At 26.7% G+C, this 20,704-nt stretch overlaps 1 protein-coding gene across 1 annotated transcript; it reads right to left on the reverse strand.

Annotated features, from left to right (window-relative positions):
* Positions 1-2,450: 2,450 nt before the first annotated feature.
* On the reverse strand, positions 2,451-18,640 carry LOC145844613 (cold shock domain-containing protein E1-like). Its single transcript, XM_082952011.1, has 27 exons — positions 18,483-18,640; positions 13,969-14,043; positions 13,787-13,902; positions 13,677-13,720; positions 13,317-13,418; positions 12,961-13,228; positions 12,534-12,829; positions 12,370-12,470; positions 10,668-10,794; positions 10,513-10,599; positions 9,728-9,865; positions 9,057-9,260; positions 8,891-8,998; positions 8,237-8,403; positions 7,982-8,107; positions 7,650-7,830; positions 7,305-7,473; positions 7,014-7,140; positions 5,301-5,430; positions 5,010-5,169; positions 4,864-4,950; positions 4,707-4,793; positions 4,505-4,596; positions 4,339-4,434; positions 3,794-3,935; positions 3,544-3,734; positions 2,451-3,291 (listed from the first exon to the last, which is right to left on the reverse strand). The coding sequence occupies exons 2-27, from the start codon at positions 13,974-13,976 to the stop codon at positions 3,232-3,234; spliced, it is 3,414 nt and encodes a 1,137-aa protein (XP_082808137.1). The 5' UTR covers positions 13,977-14,043; positions 18,483-18,640; the 3' UTR covers positions 2,451-3,231.
* Positions 18,641-20,704: the final 2,064 nt, after the last annotated feature.

Genomic DNA, 20,704 nt, shown 5'->3' on the forward strand with positions numbered 1-20,704 from the left:
AACAAATAATTATTTTTGACTTAGTTTTTTTCATACCTAGTTAAGCTAATCGATAGACCTAGTTTTTAATATAATGTGCTTTACACTTAGTATTTATAAAACTTTAAGTAAATTAAACAAGTTTTTCCTAGAAAGAGAACTAGTAGACTTTATGTTTGTTTTTTAATAGACTAAGATAGCTTAAGTTTTCAACTTAGCTGAAGTTAGTGGTGACTAAACATACATTAAATTTATTCGGTAATAACACTTTTCTTAATTGATTTCCGTACAAATAATCCATTTATACGAACAATTAAAAAAAAAACAATTTTACTAAAATATCCATAGTGCTAATAAACTAACGTATGTAAAAACTATGATTCAACTTTTAGTACTATATTTGTAGATTTATGTTTAGCCTTAAAGCTTATATTTCCCCGATAAAATTGCAACAAACGTAACAAATATTTTTTAAAACAACAGTATATGAAAGTTTTCTACACTTCGTTTTAATGAAAAAACGATTTATTTATTGTCAAAGTTTCGTCAGCAACAATAAAATTAGACTAAAAATATTAACTGGTCACATTATACAGAATATACCCAAAAAAATGACATATGCTGTTTGTAACATGAAAAGAATTGCAATAGCCGAAGGTAATAAGGACAGAACTCTAAATATTAAAAATGAACTTGGTACTATTTGCCCCCATAACAAATCTCATCTCTTTTTAGTTTATTTAAAGTATATACTTTTTATTTGTTAACTTCGACAGTTTTTCTATTAAATAGTTTCTCTCAAGTTAAAACAATTTATTTAATTTATACGTTTATTATCTATCTTTGATTTTCTTACAATATTTAGTTAGTTATGACTTGTTTATGATAACTTTGTTTTTTCTTTTCATTTACTAAGAACTAAAACTTTTCGAAATTGTTATTCATTTACTAGTTCAATACTTGTCTACTAACTATTCCCCATTTAAGAAGTTTAATCATAAACATTTAAGAAAGTTTTTGAGACTATGAAGAACTAAAAATCAGGCAAAACTCAATAATTTTATGTAAAGCTGTTTTATTTTCAATGATTTATAGGTATACAATGTTTAAACTTTTAATCACCGCTATATAATTGTCGAAAATTAAAAGCTTGTGATTATTAAACATAACTAGTCTAGAGGTTTTCGTGGATAAGTTATTGCAAACCTTTTAAGTATGTAAAAAGGTGCATTTTAGCATCTTTTATAGCAGGCCCGGTTTGTAGGCACTTTATATCAACTTTCAGTTGTATTCGGCAGGGCTATAAAAACGCTCATTTTTTCAAGTTAGATTGCTGTTTGTACTATTAATATTTAAGTAATTTTATGAACATATACTGTTAGTTATCTTGTCGTTTTTTAATATTTGTTTAATGTTTATCTGAACTGCTAAGAGAAACTTCATTGTATTTATTAATAGTGGGTGAACGACGAATCAAATTTCAAGTTCTAATAGTTTAATTTTTTTTTCGTTATTATCTTCTACCACTTTATATAAGTCGGCTCTTGAGTTTGTTCTCACTTTACTTAAAATTCCATGCAAATTTTAAGTGTCATACTGTTTATTTATTAGTAGATACTGTTAAACAAGCGCGCGCATAACAGGTCGTAGTATCAATCTGTATAAACGTTAATTCATCATAGCTTATGTATAAAGTTTTACAAGCCTTGATTAGATTATAAGTATTCGAAAAAAAATTTTTGAATAATAATGAAATCATACTAGATTTATAAAACAATTATGGTTTCGTAAGTTAGATAAATCGTTGTAGTTATCTATAACTTCAGTTGGTACCATATAACTGAAATAGTTGTATTTTAGTTGATTTATCTATCATCGTATTTTTTATTATTGAAAACGTAGTCAAATTTCAAGGCTAATATATTTGTAACTACACACTATATGAAAGTAAAATTATAGTTTTTAAATATTTGACCACGAGACAACTCTGACTTAAGTTTATCAAACGTGTGATATTATAAAATTCTTGTGTTAAGCGTTGTCTTCAAAACTTTTGATGATTTAACTTAGTGATTTGTTTAACAATATTCTTCAGTTCGCTTTTTAATCAGCTGCTCATTAAAATGCATCTTTAATAACTTAGCCCATACGTCCTTATTTTTAAGCAGTTAGATTTATGCAGTAACAAAAAATTTTTTAACAGCTTTGAAAAAGAGTTTGCAATATTTCTTCTTTAATTTTTATTAAATCTAGTAATTTTTATTTAGAAAATAATATAGTTTATCTTTTCCAAGCATCGTTCCATAAACAAGAACTTCCCAATTAACAGCATGTTCTTTTTTTATTGTTAACTAAAAAAATAGGTTAAAAAGTTTACTTACAGCGTTAATTTTATTTTAATTTAATGCTAATTTTTATTTTACTTATCTTTAATAACTTCCCATAACTACTTTAATAAAAACACATTTTTTGTGAAGCATGTTTATTGGTGCCTTTTAGCTTAAGCTATGTGTGGCAAACTTCGTTCTTGGTTCAACACATGCATTTTTGTTTTTAACTCAATAAATGTTAACGTATCTCTTAACTAAATCATAAAATTCTTAACTAAATAAAAGAAAACATCATCAACAAACGTAATAACTCGTAAAACAATTTAAGCACCAACGTTTGCGGCGGTTTAAGCTAAAAAACAAACAACATGTTCGCACACATTATTAAAACACTTAAGACAGTAATAAAATTAAAGTTCAACTGATATTCTTTTACAGAAATTTTTAGTACAAACATATGAAAATAGTGTGTAATATAACTACTAAGTAAGCGTTACACTGTACCATTATACATTAAAGACAAATAAAAATTGATCACTGCACATACAGAACTTATAATTCACAACCTTACACTTGTCATACATATAAATAGTATACGGCATATGGCGTTTAAGCTGGCAACTAAATCTATAAAAATTTAAAAGAAAAATAAAATGCAATAAAACTATTTAACTAACCAGAGAACAACAAAGGTCGGCTTAAAATTGCCAATGGGTTTTATAAAAATTTAGTAGAAAGCTTTTCAGACACAACGCGTTAAAATGTGGAACAAATGGTGTTTTAAAACTGAACAAAAAGCAGCAACGAATTACTTGAGATGCGCACTGTGAGAGGTTCTGCCTGGTGCGCAGCCACCTCGCGCGCGTGTAACTAAATGGCAGTTGGCGAGCAAAAAGCAGCCCAGCATCAATTGTGCTTAACTCTATTTCTTTGGTGAGTCCTTTTTGGTTGGAGTTTTCTTGGTGCGAGCGAGCGCAAAACCCTGGTTTGTTGAACAAAGTATTAAACGAAATATGTATAAAATACAAAATACAATGGCAAGATTTTACTTATTTTAATAATTAAACAAAGGTACTTTTTTTTTTTTGAAAAACTTAAGTATTTAAGTTTTAATATATTTTTTTTTAATATAAGTTTACTAATCTGATCAAAAACAAAGGGCACACTAATATCGATTGCAATTTCAACAAAAAATGCATTAGTTAAAATAATATAAGACAATTAAGGAACTTACTGGATGGTCTTCAGTTGGTCCTTTTGGTTGACGAATGACGGATTGTTGGAAGGAGTCAGACAAACTTTTGACGCGCAGTCTTTCCGGTCGCTGGTTCTGTTTGACCGAAGTAGCCGTGTACGTCCTTGTGGGGGGCGAAGACTGATTCAATTTCAAGTTGATCAGCTTGACTTTCGAGGCGGAGTACTTTCCTGTTTGTATTTGCTTTGTTACTTTTAAGAACTTAATTAATTTTTAACTATTCACCCACCACTACGTTGGTTGTACACGACAGAAAACTCCACGGTTGAGCCGACAGAGAGGAGGGCCGGTTCGTCGCGCACTTCAGACATGTGAAAGAAAAGTTTTCCGACTCCCGATTCATTCGAAACTTCGTAGTCGATGAACCCATACTGTTTGGTAATTATATAATAGAAACCTTACTTGTATTAGACTTAGATAAACCTCACCTCAGTATAAACTATTTCAGGGTCTACCAAACTAGGTAATACTGTCTTTTAAAATCAATTTAGACTATTGTTAGTTAGACATTGAAAAATTAAAAAGGTAATCTAGAATCAAAAGGGCGATATCTATGAGATAAAGGCAATTATTAATTTCCGTCTAGGCGGCGTTTATGAAAATGAATCCGCTAAATTATTGATTTTTTTAATAAAATTTACGTTTGCAACCTAGTTAATTTTTAACTGGTTTACCATGTTTAATCATGCTTTACTTGGTTATTATATACCAGTTTTTATTTTTTCAGAATTTGGTTGTTTTTAAAAAGTTTAAAATTTTACTACAAAAACTTACTTCTCCCTTAATGCTATCAATTTGCGCTGTTTGAGTTTCTCTGTTTACTTTAACGTTGACTGCACGCTCAGTGTTGTTGCTTTGCTCTCGACAAACCTTCAAATAAAAAACACTTTATTCACCGACATTAAAAGTTTAACTAATTTTAGTATTCCAATTAAGTAACCTGGAAAGTAACTTGATCTCCTATCTGAATGAAATCCCGACGGTCTTCCAAGCTCAACGGGCTGTACGCGATAGTCTTTGTAGTCATTTCACCTGATTCATTTTAATAATTCGTTTAATTTGTACAACAGCCGTACACTTTTTTACTTCGATTTAACTTAACAATTACAAATGAATTAAAATTTGACTTAATTTAGGGCTACCTGAAGAAGTGCTTTCTCTGTATTCAATTAATCCTTGATAAGATGATTGAGTAGGATTCACGGATTTAAGTGGTTTCAATACTTTTCCTGTTAATATATTTATATTTTTCTCAGGGTGTTTAACATTTGGCTTAACCCTTAAATAGATATAACTTACCGGTCCAGGTCTTTTTGTTAATAGTAGGTGAAATTCCGAACTTACTGACGAAACAAATTTCAACGTTTAGGGCACACTGCTTTTCATCTAAATTTAATTTTTGTTTAATTTCTCTTAATTTTTATTTATTTTTTAGAATTTCTAACCTTTAACTCCCATGTAATAGGAAACTGGCATTCCAGTGTGATAACTTTCAACCGAAGATTTTAGCTCGCTAAAATGGAAAAATATTTCGGAATTATGATGCAAGTCTTCAATGAAACCAAAGGAGTCTTTTAAAGTTCCAATCCAACCGTACATGATTGGCTGTATTTTTTATTTGACTTGATTCAAATTACTCGTATTTATACTTTTGAATATCTAAGTTAAGTTGTCTCTAATTTAATATTTTTTTTTTTCACTTAATCTAATCGAAATTACTATTTAAGTACAAAAACCTTATTTTCTAGCTCAGGTGAAATGGAGCTAGTTGATTCGTTCATTGAATTATTCCTTATGTAAGCAGCACTCATGCAACTTTTATTTGAAATTTCAGAATCCGTAACTGACAGCGTTCTATTGACTGGGCTAGAATATTAAAAAAAAAATTAATAATCGGTTTAATTATTTTTTTAATGAATACACGAAGAAAAAATTATTTATCACTTAATTTAAAAGAACAACACCTAGTTGACTTAATTTATTAGTTTTCTAGTTACGGACTTAATACTTTAATCACGAAATGCTTCAATAAATATTATAATCATCTTAATTTTTTTTTTAAACAAAGGTGTCAAAAAGCAGAATGATTAAGAAGCTATTGGTTGATAGCATTTTTACATGCTTATTTTGAGTTAGCAAACTTTGGATTTTGTATTTACTTTACTTTTACAGAGTGATTTGCGCTCGTCACATTTATTTAGTTTTCTTTAATCGATGATTTTAGCCGGTTTTACAGTACTATTAGCTTAACTTAGTTTTGAGTTCTACAATTTTTCAGTCTAGAGAATTTTTTAAATTTAAGATTTATCAAGTTTTTATCAATTGTTTTATTAGTAAAATAAAAATGTTTAAGAAACATGCAGAAAGCAAGACTTTTCAAAGTTTATTTTGTATTAAAAGATTTTTTCTCCTTAACGATAAGAATGCTTTATTGTTGTCACTGCTAAATAAAAGGTTTTAAAAAGAGTTTAACAAGTTTAAGTGAAGTTAACTTTTTATTAATTTTTGTGAAATACTTTTATTTAATGAAGTTTTTGCTCTGCCTCTTTTTAAATTATATATATTTTAGTATGAACTCCTATACTTCCAACATTTTCGTGTTAGTTTTATTTTACAACTTAAAAGTTTAAAAAAAATTTTAGCCTCAACTTGCGACCCAAACAAATTAGTAGGTCAAAATTTATTCAACATGAGCTCTTTGTACAAATATTGTAATCAATTTTTTAATTAAAATACAGGACGTCAAACTATATAAAACTTAACATCACGTGGCGGCTAGATAGTTCAGTGTTTGTTAAAAAGAGCTAATAATATTCATATTACGTAGTAAAACACATCGAAAAAAGACAACAAGGTATCCGCTTCGCCACAACAACGAAGCTTCTGTAAAATTAGTTTTTCGTATGATATATGGGTGCGCCGCGGCGTCACTCATGCACAAGCGTACACAATCACTTCGTTTATGTTTTCATACTTTTTTAATCTGTTTTGCTAAACCTAAACAAGTCTGTGCGCAACTTTAACTTTTATTTTGGTAAACCAGCAATGTATTAAATAAAATCTAATAGTTATTTTAAGGCGTTCATGTTTTAAAATGTATGTTGACCTTTGTCCACAATTAAAAATTCAAAAATAGCATTTAATTTGATTGTTTGACATCACTATCAACTTGTATTCTTAATTTTAAAAAACTAAGCCTTTGCGCTAACTGTTCAACTGAGCAGCGTTTTTAAGTTATTTTTTCAAGCTTATTTAAATTGATCGTCTACTTTTGTAATTGTTAAGGTTTGTTTAATTTAGTACTTAAAACTCCAAACTACTTTTTTTTTTACTGAAGGTAAATAAAATATCTGTTTAGTACTGCACTTAATTCGGTTTAAACTTACTTAAACAAATGTTATTTGTTTTTCCTTATCAACTACTATTTAATACAACTATTAATCAATTACATTTCGGTGGACTTGGATGAGCGTCTCTCAATTTGTATATCTTCGGTGCTATCATCAATTCCATTGGCTGAAGACGGGCTGTTTTTACACTCTACGGACATTTTAGATAGTGATAAGGATACTTGATCTGTTTAGAGAAAAACATATTGACGAAAGTTTTCAGTTTTTATCTATTTTATATTCTTTAATGTATAAATTGCTCTAAATTATCGCTATAAGCACAATTTTTTTTTTCAAAGAAAAATTACATAACATGTTTAACTTTTTTGAAACTCATATAAAAATGTTGACCTTGTGCTTCTTCGTAAAGCGGCGATAGTTTATCTGAAACGTTGGAGGCACAGTGGCTGATGGATCGACGAGGTGAAGGAAAATAAGAAGCGCTGTCCGATTTTATCAAGACAATATCAACAGCATTGGTGGCACCCGATCGCTTTACTTCACAGATTTTGAAATTAACCTATCAAAGTTAATTCTTCGTTATTATTTATTTTTCATAAACTTTTTTTCTTTATTTATATCAACAAATAAATAAAAATTTAATAAGTAGGTTTTGACAATAGACTTCAACTGTTTTGCTCAACTAAATAAGAAATGTTTGAGAATTAAGTAAACATTTGTTCCATGTATACTCACTTTATCTCCTATCAAAATATTGGGTGAAGGAGTCCTGAAGTCTTTACTGGTAAAAGTGAGTTTCTGAGCGTCAATATAATCGCCTCCACTGCAGTCTTCATCGTCTGACGACTCTTTACAAATTGCAATAGTTCCAGGCGTAGTAGTGGGTTGCATATTGGAAAAGATGAAATCTCCAGGGCTAATAACAGTTTTAGTTTTTTAGGTCACACTAGATCTACATATTATTCAACTTTTTTTTTTATACCAACTTGCTTAAGAATAATTTTTTAATTCATAAATACTTTAGATTTTGCTTCAAAAAACTATATTTAGGTAAACTATTTTTATACCTTCTTATAGCTGCTCTGTTAGATACTGAAGGCAACATCACAATTTTACCATAATATCTTTCGCTTGACACAGAGTGAAAAACTACACTATTCTTTGGTAGAATACTGATTCTTGTTGCGTGCATTCTAGACATATTGTTTATGTTTTACACAACTAACCATTATATTCTAAGAATAATATCGTTTACAACATGTTGAATTGGCAAAAAAAAAAGTTTGCTTCATAAGAACTTAACACATATAAAATTAACTAACCTCTGTTTTTCAGCAACAGGGTCAGGTAAAACAGTAAACTCAACTTCATCAGACATTCTGATGTGATGCCTAGGGTCCAACAATTCGCAGCAATGGAAAAATAACCTGGACTCACGTTCAACACACTTAATAAAACCAAATCCTTCTTTTACAGCAGCTACTATTCCCTGTTTTTCAACACTTATTTATATTCTAATATCTATTACTTTTAGTTGGAGTATTCATTTACTTCACCTTCTTTTCTATATAATTTTAACTACTATGCATTTATTTTGTTTTAGTTCATTATAGTAAGTTAAGCTTTTATATATAAATCAAATTTTAGATTTAAGGTTTACTTAATTATCTTTCTATTTTGTTACTTTTAATAATTTGACTAAATTTCTAGTTTTCTTTTAATGTTAAACTGATTGACTTTAAATTAATAACTCAAAAATTATTTAAGTTTTGTTACTTAAAACTAATTATGGATTCAGCCTTGGGTATATAACATAAGACTTGATTAGTTTAACAACTCTAGTAATTAAGAATGTTATAAGGTTTATCGTTCAATGTTTCAACTACATATGTACTTTATTTTCACTTGCGCAGTAGGTTATTTTCTATTTAGTACTGGAGTACTGTATTAGAATTTATTTTATAAAATTTACTTACATTTTCACGCTTTTCTTTGCTGATGTAAAGCGTGTCTTGCAACATGAGACTTACACCTGCTGCTCTCTGCTGGCCATCTCGCTTGTCAGTTATAGTCACAAATGTCACCTACAAATTGTGTTTATTAGCGTCAAAAATATAAAAGAGTATTTATTTGAAAATTTACCTTGTCTCCTTTGCAAAGTGTGTGTAAACAATTAGCAGCACGGTCTTTTTCACCAAACCGGATAGTTTTCTTTCCAGTTGGAGAAACGTACGAAATAATTCCTGCCAAGGCAAGCGAAGGTTGAGTCAAACCGTTGTTTGTTATACCATTTAAATTTTTCATTCCAGGATTTGGTGAGGTAGCGTCTCCTCCAGCTATACACTGCTACAAATTTGTGTCACTATATAAGACAAAGTAAAAAAACCGACTATAATTGTTTAGGACCACTAACTTATTAAAAACTAAAATAATGATGAAGATCAAATTGCTTACAAAAAACATTTTATTTTTTTAAGTACCGATCTAAATAGATCTTAAACTTATTAACAGATTATTTTTAACAACTTGTTAATTATTTAGCTTACAGGCAGTTTTTGATTTTGTTCTTAACCCTTTTTTTTTAGATTTCCATTATCAACCAAAAACAATTTTCAACTTAAATATAACTTTTGTAGATTTGATGCTTTTAAGACTTTTTAGATCACTTATCAAAAAATAAATTGCCGATTTTAAAACTTTAACTTTTTCAAAGAAGGTTTTATATATATAATGAGGTTAGAACACGCCTATAAAAAAAAGTTTCAGACTACATTTTTTCCCAAAAAAAAAATAAATTTAGATTGTTTTGATACCTCATTATTAATTGTTTTGTTAGGTGTTTTAGCAGGGAGTGGTAGCTCAATACTGCCTATATACGTCTCATTAGATACTTCTTCTAATTGAACGCTTCCATGAGGTAACAATTTAATTTCTGTTGCAACATCTTTGCTCTGTTAATATTTATTTATCATTTATTTTTACACATTATTTATCTTGCTTTATTTAATTCTAGGGGTTATTGGTAAGATTAAAAGAAAGTGCTTTTCATTGGAAAAAGTGCACTTATATTACATGAATTATATTATCTTACTTACTAAGACAAAACTAATTATTACTTTTAATTGCTTTACTTTGTTAAAATTTCTTTTTTTTTTTGAGTTTAAATTATTTCATTTGCTATAATCTGTATATAGAATGGAGTTTATTTTTGCTGTTTCTATAACAAAAAAATTTACTATAACCATTTAACATTTATATTGAAGTTTTTTCTACCAGGTTTTCAATTTAAAATTAAAGATTTATCTTGGAGAATAGGCTAAGTTTTAATTGTAGGCATACATGTTTTAATTCGTTAAAATTTTAATACTACATGCTAGTTATTTTTTACTGATTAAACCAATACGCCTGTATCTTATATTTTCGTAAGATTAACTTAAATAAAAAATATATTTTTCTTAATTTTTTAATTCGAATTACAGATACCTGCAATATTTTTTATTTAACTTACCTCACATGCCATCACAAGTTTTTAATATTTTTTTCATTTAGTTCATTATTGTGTTTTAAAAATTTTAATGTTAAAACTTCATAAACAAACATTTCTTTCATGGATACTAAATTCAACATGATCTCCGATATTTAGGTCCGGAACGTTTGGAGTAACTTCACTGTAGTGAAAAAATATCTAAAAAATAAAAATTTGAGTTTAGAATTTTAGTTTTGAGCTTAAAAAATATAATTACCACAACTTGCCTCTTTGACTTGGTCAGCTCTTTCAATAAAACCAAACGATTCTTTCATTGCTGTTACAATACCAAAAAAACGCTTTGGTGGGGCTCTTTCAACAAGAGTTATTTTTCTTGCTCTCATGACACCCGTTCTGTTTTAAACTAGAGTTTAATCTATAGCTTGTTTAATTATTGCACAAACTTATATGGAAAAAATAATTTTTTTATAGCTTAGGAAAATTTTTACAAGTAAAAAATATAAATTAACTGTTTTAATTTATTTCTTATTTAATTTAGAAAAATAAGTATTTTACATTGCTCTTGAAAAACAATCCTTGAATATTTTGAGATCAATTTATATTATTTATACAGTTATATTATTTATTAGAACTTCATACTTGAGCTTTGGACTTAGCTAGCATAAGTTCTTTTATCGTTTTTTATTTTTGAAGAAAATTTGACTGGATATTTATTAACCAACTTTTTAAGTTTTATTTATATAACCTTAATAAATTTTTTTTTTTTCATTCTTAAAATAATTTTTGCTTTTTTATGTAGTTTATAATTTTCTAGTGTATAGTTTTACTTGACAGTTTTATAATTTAAGTTACAAGCTAAATAAATAATATTAGAGTTCAGTTAGAGTTTTTTGGTAATAAATTTAGTTTTTGTATTTATTAGAAGTTATTATCAAGTGTAAAATGCCTGAAAATTAGGAGTCTGGACAATACTATCAAATTATGACTAGCTAAGAAAAATCGTCTAGCCCTTGATAGTGAAGGATGCCTCTTTTTGAGTCAAAAAACTGTCTTGAGTCATATTGAGTTTTTTTTAAACCCTTTAAAAACTTTCGCATTTTTCAAAATCTTTAAAAATTAAGGGCATAGGGGGGGTAAACACCCTTTTTTGGTTTTTGATCTTATTTTATATAGTTTTTACTAAGCTAAAAAATGCTTTTTACAGATTTAAAAATTTCAAAATAGTTTTTGAGATATAGCCGGTCAAAGTCTGAGCCAACAATAGGTTCCTTATGGGAGGTGCAAACTAAAACGGCAATATAGACTATTTCACTAAAAATCTATCTTCTCCTACGTTTTTTGAGATAACTACCTCAAATTTTCAGGAAATGCTCCTTGCAGTATTTAGAAAAAATAAAAAGTACAAATTTAATATAAAAATAAACAAAAAAAAAACAGTTTTTTTTTTGTTTTTTTGTTATAAAATCTTTATTTTTTAATTTTTTTAAATTCTGTTCCGACAGAATTTTCTAAATACTGCAAGGAGCATTTCCTGAAAATTTGATGTAGTTATCTCAACAAACCTAGGAGGAGATAGATTTTTAGTAATTTCTAGTTATTTGCCGTTTTAGTTTGGCCCCATAAGGATCCTATTGTTGCCTCAGACTTTGACCGGCTATATCTCAAAAACTATTTTGAAATTTTTAAATCTGTAAAAAGCATCTTTTAGCTTAGTAAAAACTATATAAATTAAGATTAAAAACCAAAAAAGGGTGTTTACCCCCCCCCCCCCATGCCTTAAGATACTTTATTAGGTGAATTTATCGTACTTCTTCACCATTCGTTTTCTCTTAAGATTTTTAGTATACATTTTAGATTTAAATTAATAATAAAATTTCCTGAAAAAATCATTTATAACATACAATCTTAAATTATAATTTTGGCACTAGAAATTTTCTAATAATATTCTACTTTAAATTCAGATATTACCTTTTTTCTGTAGCAATATTAAAAGAAACTTTGTCTCCTGAACATAACATTAAATTTGGGTTAGTCAGATCATTGGCAGAATAAGGAAGAAAGAAAAATTCCTGAAAAATAGTTTATTTAGTTTTATTTTTTTGTTATTTTGAAATTCAACTTGTTTAACTCACCCCACATCTTTCATATGACAGACTTCCCAATCTACCATTAAGCAACTGTTCGCCTTTTTCATTAGGCTTATATCCATGCCCATTAACCTGTGTCAGACCACATGTTGATAAGCCAGACATGGAATTTTGAGCAGAAACTAGTGCAGTACTGGGGGGAGCAGGGCTTGTAACTTCACCAAGAACTCGTTCCTCACTTAAAATTTCAAACATAACAGTGCCTTTCTGTAACCTTATTACTTGAATAGCAACAGGTTTCCCTGTTCTATTATCTAGGGAAACTTCAAATTCAACCTCATCTGAAATTATTTTTCATTTTGTTTAAATTAATTTTCTCAGTAAATTTAAAAGGTATTTTGACGTAACTAGTTGTTTGTTATCAAGTTTAAATTATTATTTAGCTTATATGGTAAATATAGACTTAATATACCATTAACACGTAGATTAGTTGCTTCCCCATGAAATTGACTGTAGTGAAAGAATAGCCTGCCTTCACGGTCTGCACACTTTATGAAGCCATAAGAAACAAGCAATTTTTCAATTATTCCTGTTTCACGGCTTCGGTAACCACTGGAAGTTAATGCAGGAGTAGAAGTACCTGAATTTAGAGTAGGAGAGGATGACCCAGAAATACGATGCTGGGAAGATTGGGCTGACAAACCCATTATTGATGCATGTGACTCAAAACTTGTAGAACGCTATAAAAATAAAAGTTTAAGATAAAATTACCAAGTATTATGTATAAATTTTGTTGAGCTACATTTCTTTAAAAAAATATATGCTAACTTGAAGATTTCTGTGATGTTTTAAGTTAGAAGTGCGGTTATTGTGAGTGTTATTAGTTGCTACACTCATGCTTCTTTGTAACTGCCTCCTACTACTGCTCAGCTGTTAATATTTTTTTGAAGTTAACCAACTATTAACTTTATACATTACTTATTTTCTTAAGCACTTGTAACATTTTAAAAAGTAATACAATAATACTATTCAATTGTTCAATGTTTAAAATTGCTCATGAATACGGATTTAAACCTTAATATATTTTAAGAAATGATTGCTTTTTTTAATACTTAACTACTACAATATATGTGTCTTACATAAGTTTATATCTTAGTATTGGATTAAAAGTTTAGCTTAATCACTTACTTGTCCATTAAATGTAAGTCCATCGTTAACATTTATGTTCACATCTGCAAAAAATAGTTTAACTTAGCTGAAAACTACAAAACATGCATAAAAAATTAGTTATAAGTTACTTGTTGATTGAGGCCTAAAGGGTGGTGCACTTAATAAATTAGAAAGAGAGCTGTTCATTATTAATGAAGGTGTACTAGCTGGTACTGCTGAATTTGCACTCCAAGCAAAATTTGACCTGAAAAGTTTTAAACTGGTCAGACAATTGATACAGTATTATCAAAAACAAAATTTTAATTTTTACTTGTTCATTTTAGGTTGTAGAAAGAAAGTTGGTCAGGTTTAATAGCACGTTTTTTCTTGAGCTGTTTGATTCAGGCTGAAACAAAATTCAAGTTAACGTAAAGAGAATTAACTATGTTTCTATCTTGATTTAAAAACTAAACAAATAGTTATGTTACATTATGGTATCTAGATTCAATCATTTTTCTGTTTAAATCTTATCCTACTAGTTACCTCAGGTCATAAATCATTTGTGTTGACAGCGTTTTCACTCATAAAGGCTTTAAAAACTAGTCAAATTCCAATTTAATTTATAAAGTATCAAGAGCCTAAAATTGAACAATTTAAGTAATTCAAGGTCAAAAACAGGATAAAAGTGCCGCCTGGGAGCATGCAAATTTTTAAAACTTATATTATATGTTCTAGGCTTTTATGTGAAGAGCAAATAGAAAGGTCTTCAGCATATTTTACATTAACTTCAAAACTTGCACTAGATATTTTGGGTTTATAATAAAGAGTATTTACTAAAACTCTTAGTTTTGAAATACGGGAAACAACCACCAAATTCCTGCTGACCCTTGGTCTTAGTGTTGTATACAACTTGTTTTTTTAAGACTATGGTGAATTTAGTAGAGTTTTAGATACATATGTGTGAAGAATTTTGGTTTTACATTACCAATATTAATGGATTTTATTTTTTTTAATTGTTTATTAAAAATTAATTTAATATGCATTTATGACTAAGTAATTAAATTTAACATATTTAATAGAAAAAAGATAAATTTTACTCTGATTTTTTTTTAAGTAAAGATCATATTAATAAATATTAATAACAGTTGCTTAAAGATGTCAAGAAGTAGGATTAATAATGAATGTTTCTTTTTAATTTAGTCATTTCATAAGGAACTTATCAAACTCTCAAACTTAATACCTTTATATGCAAAACTAACTTAGACCTTAAAATAGTAGTAAAAAGTAACTGCTACGTGAGTAAAAAATCATTAAAAAGATATGAAACTGTAAAAAAGTGCCATACCAACTATGACCTTAATTGAGCTTACAATGTCTCTAAAATAGTTCAATTCTAATAACTTTATCTTTGCAAATACTTGTTCTCTACGTCTGCACTATTTTTTTTGTTAGTGAAAATGCTTAAGACAGTTGATAATTAATTCAATAACAGTACTAAACTTGTTTATATTTATTTTTTTTTAGATTACTAATAATCTTATTAATATGAAATAGTTTAGTTTTTATTTGAATTGTACTGTTTAATTATGCTTTATTTTGAACTAAATTTATGTCAATAATAGTTATTTATAATCATTTACTTTGTCATTAAATAAAATAAGAGCAATTTAAAAAATTGAAGTCTTAATGTCACATGAGTGCCAGTTGTTGTATACAAAACTTAACATTTGGGCTTATTTAAAAGCTTAAAATATTAACTTAATAAAAGTATTGTTTTTTTATAAAAATTATCTATTTAACTTAGCATTTTTAGTCAGTCAGGTAATTTTTTTTTAATACCTACGCATGAAAGAAGTTTTTTCATTGGTTATTTCTCAGAAACCTTAAAATAGATTGCGTTTCTCCAAGTTTTTTATCTAGAAAATCAAACTTGAAGGATCTTACTTAATTTAAGCAACTTTTTGGGGGAGTTGTAAAATTTTAAGTTTTAAAATGACACTAACAATTTATAAGCATTTTTTTAAATTTGAAAAAAAATACTTATAAACGTAAAAAACTCAACATTTTATTTATCATCAAGTTTAAAAATTAGACTATAAAAGTTTGTAGGCAGTTACTTATAACTATAGAAGATAGATACTTTATAACTTGTTATGTTTTAGTTTGTGCCTTCCTTTAAGGATTTAACAAACTTTCCAGTTTTGATAATATTCACTTTCAAAGCTACTTTAAATTTCAAGAAAACATAAAACTATATTTTACTACAAGACTGAACTTTAATACAAATACTTATAGTAGAAGCTTGATAATTTTCTCATTCTTTTACTTAACATGAATTGTTTGGAATTAAAATTTTGCCCTAGTGACATTGAAGTAATGAAGCTTTGTCATATTTTTCTATATGCGTAGTACTATAAAACTTAGCTTTAACTGTCAACTTAAGAAACAAAAAATAATAATTAACACAAACTAATAGTAAATTAATAAACTATAAGTTGACAGTTAAAACTATTTTGTTTTATAATTCTATGCATATAGAATAACATGAAAAAGTTTTATTACTATCTTCAGGGTTTTACAAGTTAAAAAACTGGAGTGACCCTTGAGTCATCTCAAGTTTTCTCAATTTAATTAAGAAATTTTTTTAAACTTTACAGTCAACTAAAATCATGCTTTAAAACAAAATTAGTAATAAATAACATAATATTAAAACTAGATCAAATAAATTCCATTATAATTATTTTTAAAAACTGGCCAGAGATTTTCAAAAAAGCTTTAAAAGCATAGGGAGGGGGAGTCCAACATTTTTTTTTTACTAAAAATAAGATTGGATCTTATATGAAAGCTTGAAGTTCAAACTACAAGTAGGTTTTTATAGAATTAAAAATCTTATTTAACTTTTGAGATATTGAAATTTTTAGAAAAATTTTCTGATACAAACTTATGGAACGCAAATTTTTCAGGGTCAATTTTCTTGTTAACTTAAAAAATCATCAAAAACCTATCTTCTCCTTCATTTTTTGAGCTAGAGGCCTCAAACCTTTAGCAAATGTTCCCTTTGTAGTTTAAAAGACTTTGAATGTTAATATTTACAGGGTTGCCACTCGTTTTTTCAAAAATTTTTGCAGGTTTTTCAAATTTCTTCCAGTTTTTGGGTCTATTTTTAGTTTAATGTTAAATTTAAGGCAAGTAACTGTGCTAAATAGTATAAAAAGATTGAAAAGATACTGTAAAGCTACTTAAAATGTGTTTTTTAATAAAAAAATTTTTGGTAATGACTTAAATTTTTTATCTATATGATAAATTTTTTGAGTCAAACCGAAACTTTACTACTGAAGATGTTAAAGTTCTTAAAAACTCCAGGTTTTTCCATGTTTTTTTTGCCTAAATTGTCAAATTCCAGGTTTTTCCAGGATTCCAGGTAAAGTGGCAACCCTGTATTTAACAAATATTAAAAAACTATTTTTTTTATCAAAAAAAACAACCTATCAAAACTTAAAAAATTCCTGCATTTAATTTTTTTGAAATTAAATAATACACTTTCTGTTAAAATTTGAAGATTGTTTAAAAAATGAAGGAGGAGATAGAAATTTAGTGAAATGGTCTTTTTTTGCATTTTTAGTTTGCGCCTACTATTAGAAACCTATTGAGGTCACCAACTTTGATCGCTCATATCTCAAAAAATACTTTGAAATTTTTCAAGGGGTTAAAAATGTCTGATAGCTCAGATAAAACTCTATAAAATAAGATCAACTTTTAAAAATCAAGCAACTTAAAGATTAAGTTATAGTTCTATATAAAATAACATAAACATAAACATCATAACAATAACTTGATATAAAATAACATCAAGTAGTAAAGCAAGTGATTTACCCCTGATGCCCCTTAAATCAGATTATAAGTTTTGGAATTTTTCTATTTTGATTTTAAGCTTTTATTGTTAATTTAAAACATTTATTAAGTTCTCATACTTATACTTTGACTAAAAATTGTGCAGGTAATTTTAACTACTTATTTGTTAATGACCACAATACTACTTAAGTAATTTTTTTTTTTTTACTTGTAACTTTTACTTAATATCATTGTTGGGTAAAGGAAAATTATGGGTAAAGGAAATTTAGGTGCTACAAGAGGCCAAGTTGTTAAGGTATATTATAGTGTTATTTCTATAGTATTTTGAAGTTAAAATGAATGTGTTAAGTTAATTTAACTAAAATATCTTTCTGAAAAATTACAGGAAATAGCTTTAGCAGCAAAATTTACTTTAGGTTTAGCTAGTAATTTAAAATTATAGCACAAATTGTTAAACTTCAAGTTTAAATTAAAAGATAATTAAAAAATTTATTACTATATCTAAAAAGATTGCATGTTTTTAAAAGTTAAAATTTATACTTTTAAGATACCTAATTATGTTTATTTAGTAGGGCATTATATATACAAATACATTTCTATTTAATATTATTGTAACTTTTTTCAGCCAATTATTAAAATTGAAGTATAACTTTCAGCAGAGTTGTAGTTAGTCCTTAAAAACTATTTTTTATTAAAACTAACAATTTACATACTTTCAAGTATTTATACAGAGCTAATTGATAAAAAACTGTTATTTTAATTTTTAATCAGATAGTTAATTTTGTTTTCAAAAAAAAAATTTCACATTTTAATAGCTTTAGTAATCTAAAGTGTTTCAATTGACTGCATTTAAGACTTTTTTTCTCAGATCAATCTGGATAAATTAACGTTTAGATATAGTTAACTATTATTTTTGTATATGTATTGTCATATATTTTTTTCAAGTAATATCATGTTTATTTAACAATGAAAAAAAAAATGTTGTTAACTTACCTATTGATAATGATGAAACTTTTTAATTTTCACTTTCAGTGTAATTTAGAAAGCATCAACTTATAAATGCAATGTGATTATTTATCTATTTTTGTGTGAAATTGCTTTAACCCAATTAGCTTATCTACTAAATTATAACTGCACTTGAGGTGCCAGCATCAATTACTTACATTATGATGGAGAAACTCATAAATCTACAAGTATGAAGATTTTAATTATGACGTCATGTCATTAATTAAATCCTCTTTAATAAAAGTTTAGAAACAGTATACAACTAGCTCTTAAACTTACTTGACTAAAAATTGTAACAGTTAAGGTCAATTTCTACCAAATTTCTTAATATTGTTAATAATAAAAAATTAAAACTTAAAGTGCAATTTTTACAAAAATATATTTGATTCAAAATCTTAGCTTTTGCTATTTCAAATTATTTATATATCAAGTCCGTTTTGTTAAACAAAAAAGTTTCATAAAAGTTAAAAACATAAAAAATGCAAAAACTTAGATGCTGGATAAAAAATAAATTCAATACTTATAAATATGTTTTGTTTTTTTTTTCGGTTTTTTCATATCCCTTTAACAATTTTCAAAATAAATTTGTGATATGTTCATTTAAAGCTAAGTTTGCAAGTATAAAAATAATTAAACTAAAATTTGTTATGCTTGATGTAAATCAATTGATATATTTAGAAATTTAAATTTCAATGCTTCTTCGACCATAAACTTGTTTTTGTAATTAATAAACTAAGGAAAACAATACAGTTATGTTTGAAAAATAAAAGTGGTAAAGTTTAAACGGGTTAGTGACTAAAGATTCTAACAAGCACATGCACAGCCCGTTAGAAAACCTAAGCACCTTTTTTTCGAACTAAAATATTTTCTCTTATTTATAAAATTTGACTGAATATTTATAATTAAAATTTTTACGAACCCTCTAAAGCAGATTTTCCAGAAATTTAGAAATACAGAGTTCTAAAAAATAATAAAATTTTGTTTGTTATAACTTAAAACGTCATGTTTAATTAATTTTGGTATTTTCTCATAAAAATCTAACAATTATGCTAATAGTATAAAATGTAATTTAGTTAAAAAATGTTCAAAAATTTAGATTCAAAAAATACTATGTAAAATTTTATTTTGGTACAATACTAAAACAAATTATTTGGTAGTCAAAAAAAAACATATTTATAATTACTATAATTTAAGTTCACTACATTGATTAGCTTAATTTAAGTTTAACTTGTGTTTAAATATACTCTGTTTTTTATAAACTATTACATTTTGTTTTAAATTTAAGCTTTTTTTTTCTTATTTAGGAGAATTACGCTAAGTAAATGTAACTAATCTTATTATGTAGAAGGAAATATTTATCTTTAAAATTGAGCCTTTCGATTTATTTAAATGAAAAAAATATTGCACTTAAAATTCTGTTTGTTATTAAAAGTCATTTAATAATAAAATTTAAGCTAGTTTCTTATACAATTTTATTTCAAACTATTAAAGTAATTCTAAAAGTTTGAAACAGTACATAAACCTTGTTTAATTGTTTACGAATATTACAACATATATAACCGGAACATTAAGAGTATTATTTAATTTTATAGTTTTGATTTTTATATCAACTATATATAAAAAAACAGTGTATTACTTTCAAACTATTTTTTCTTTACTTACATATAATCTTAAAAGTTTTTTAAAGCAGTATAGTATTTAAGATGTTCTTTAAAATTATCGAGTATTCACTATGCACTTAGCAGGCAGCAGAGTTTTATCTTTAACAGTTTTCGTCAAATTTGAACTCTAACAAAGTAATGTATTCACTTTGAAAAATGCTTAAATAATTTGTTTTTTATAAGATTTTAGTTTAAGAATTTTTGACAACTACAATAGAACAATTAAAACTTAATCACGTCATTTATAAATCATAAAGAGTACTTATCTGAGCTCCTTTTAAAGTATATAAATCTCATTTAGTTTCTTTTTCATAAACAATTGTAATTATTTTTTTAATACAGAACTTTCGTAAATAAAGAATCTTTAAAAGTAGTGATGTTAAGACTAATAACTTTTTGATATTAGTTCTTCAAGACATAAAGCATGAATATCTAAGTGTAAGAAACCATAAAATTTACAAACACTCAAATTATGGCAACTATGCTTCAATTATTTTATTAAATGTTTAACTTAAGATGTTGTAGAATAATGTTTAAAATTTTTATAAA

The sequence above is a fragment of the Thalia democratica genome, chromosome 9 (assembly GCF_965202585.1).
Source record: "Thalia democratica chromosome 9, ktThaDemo2.hap1.1, whole genome shotgun sequence".
Lineage (NCBI taxonomy): Eukaryota > Metazoa > Chordata > Thaliacea > Salpida > Salpidae > Thalia > Thalia democratica.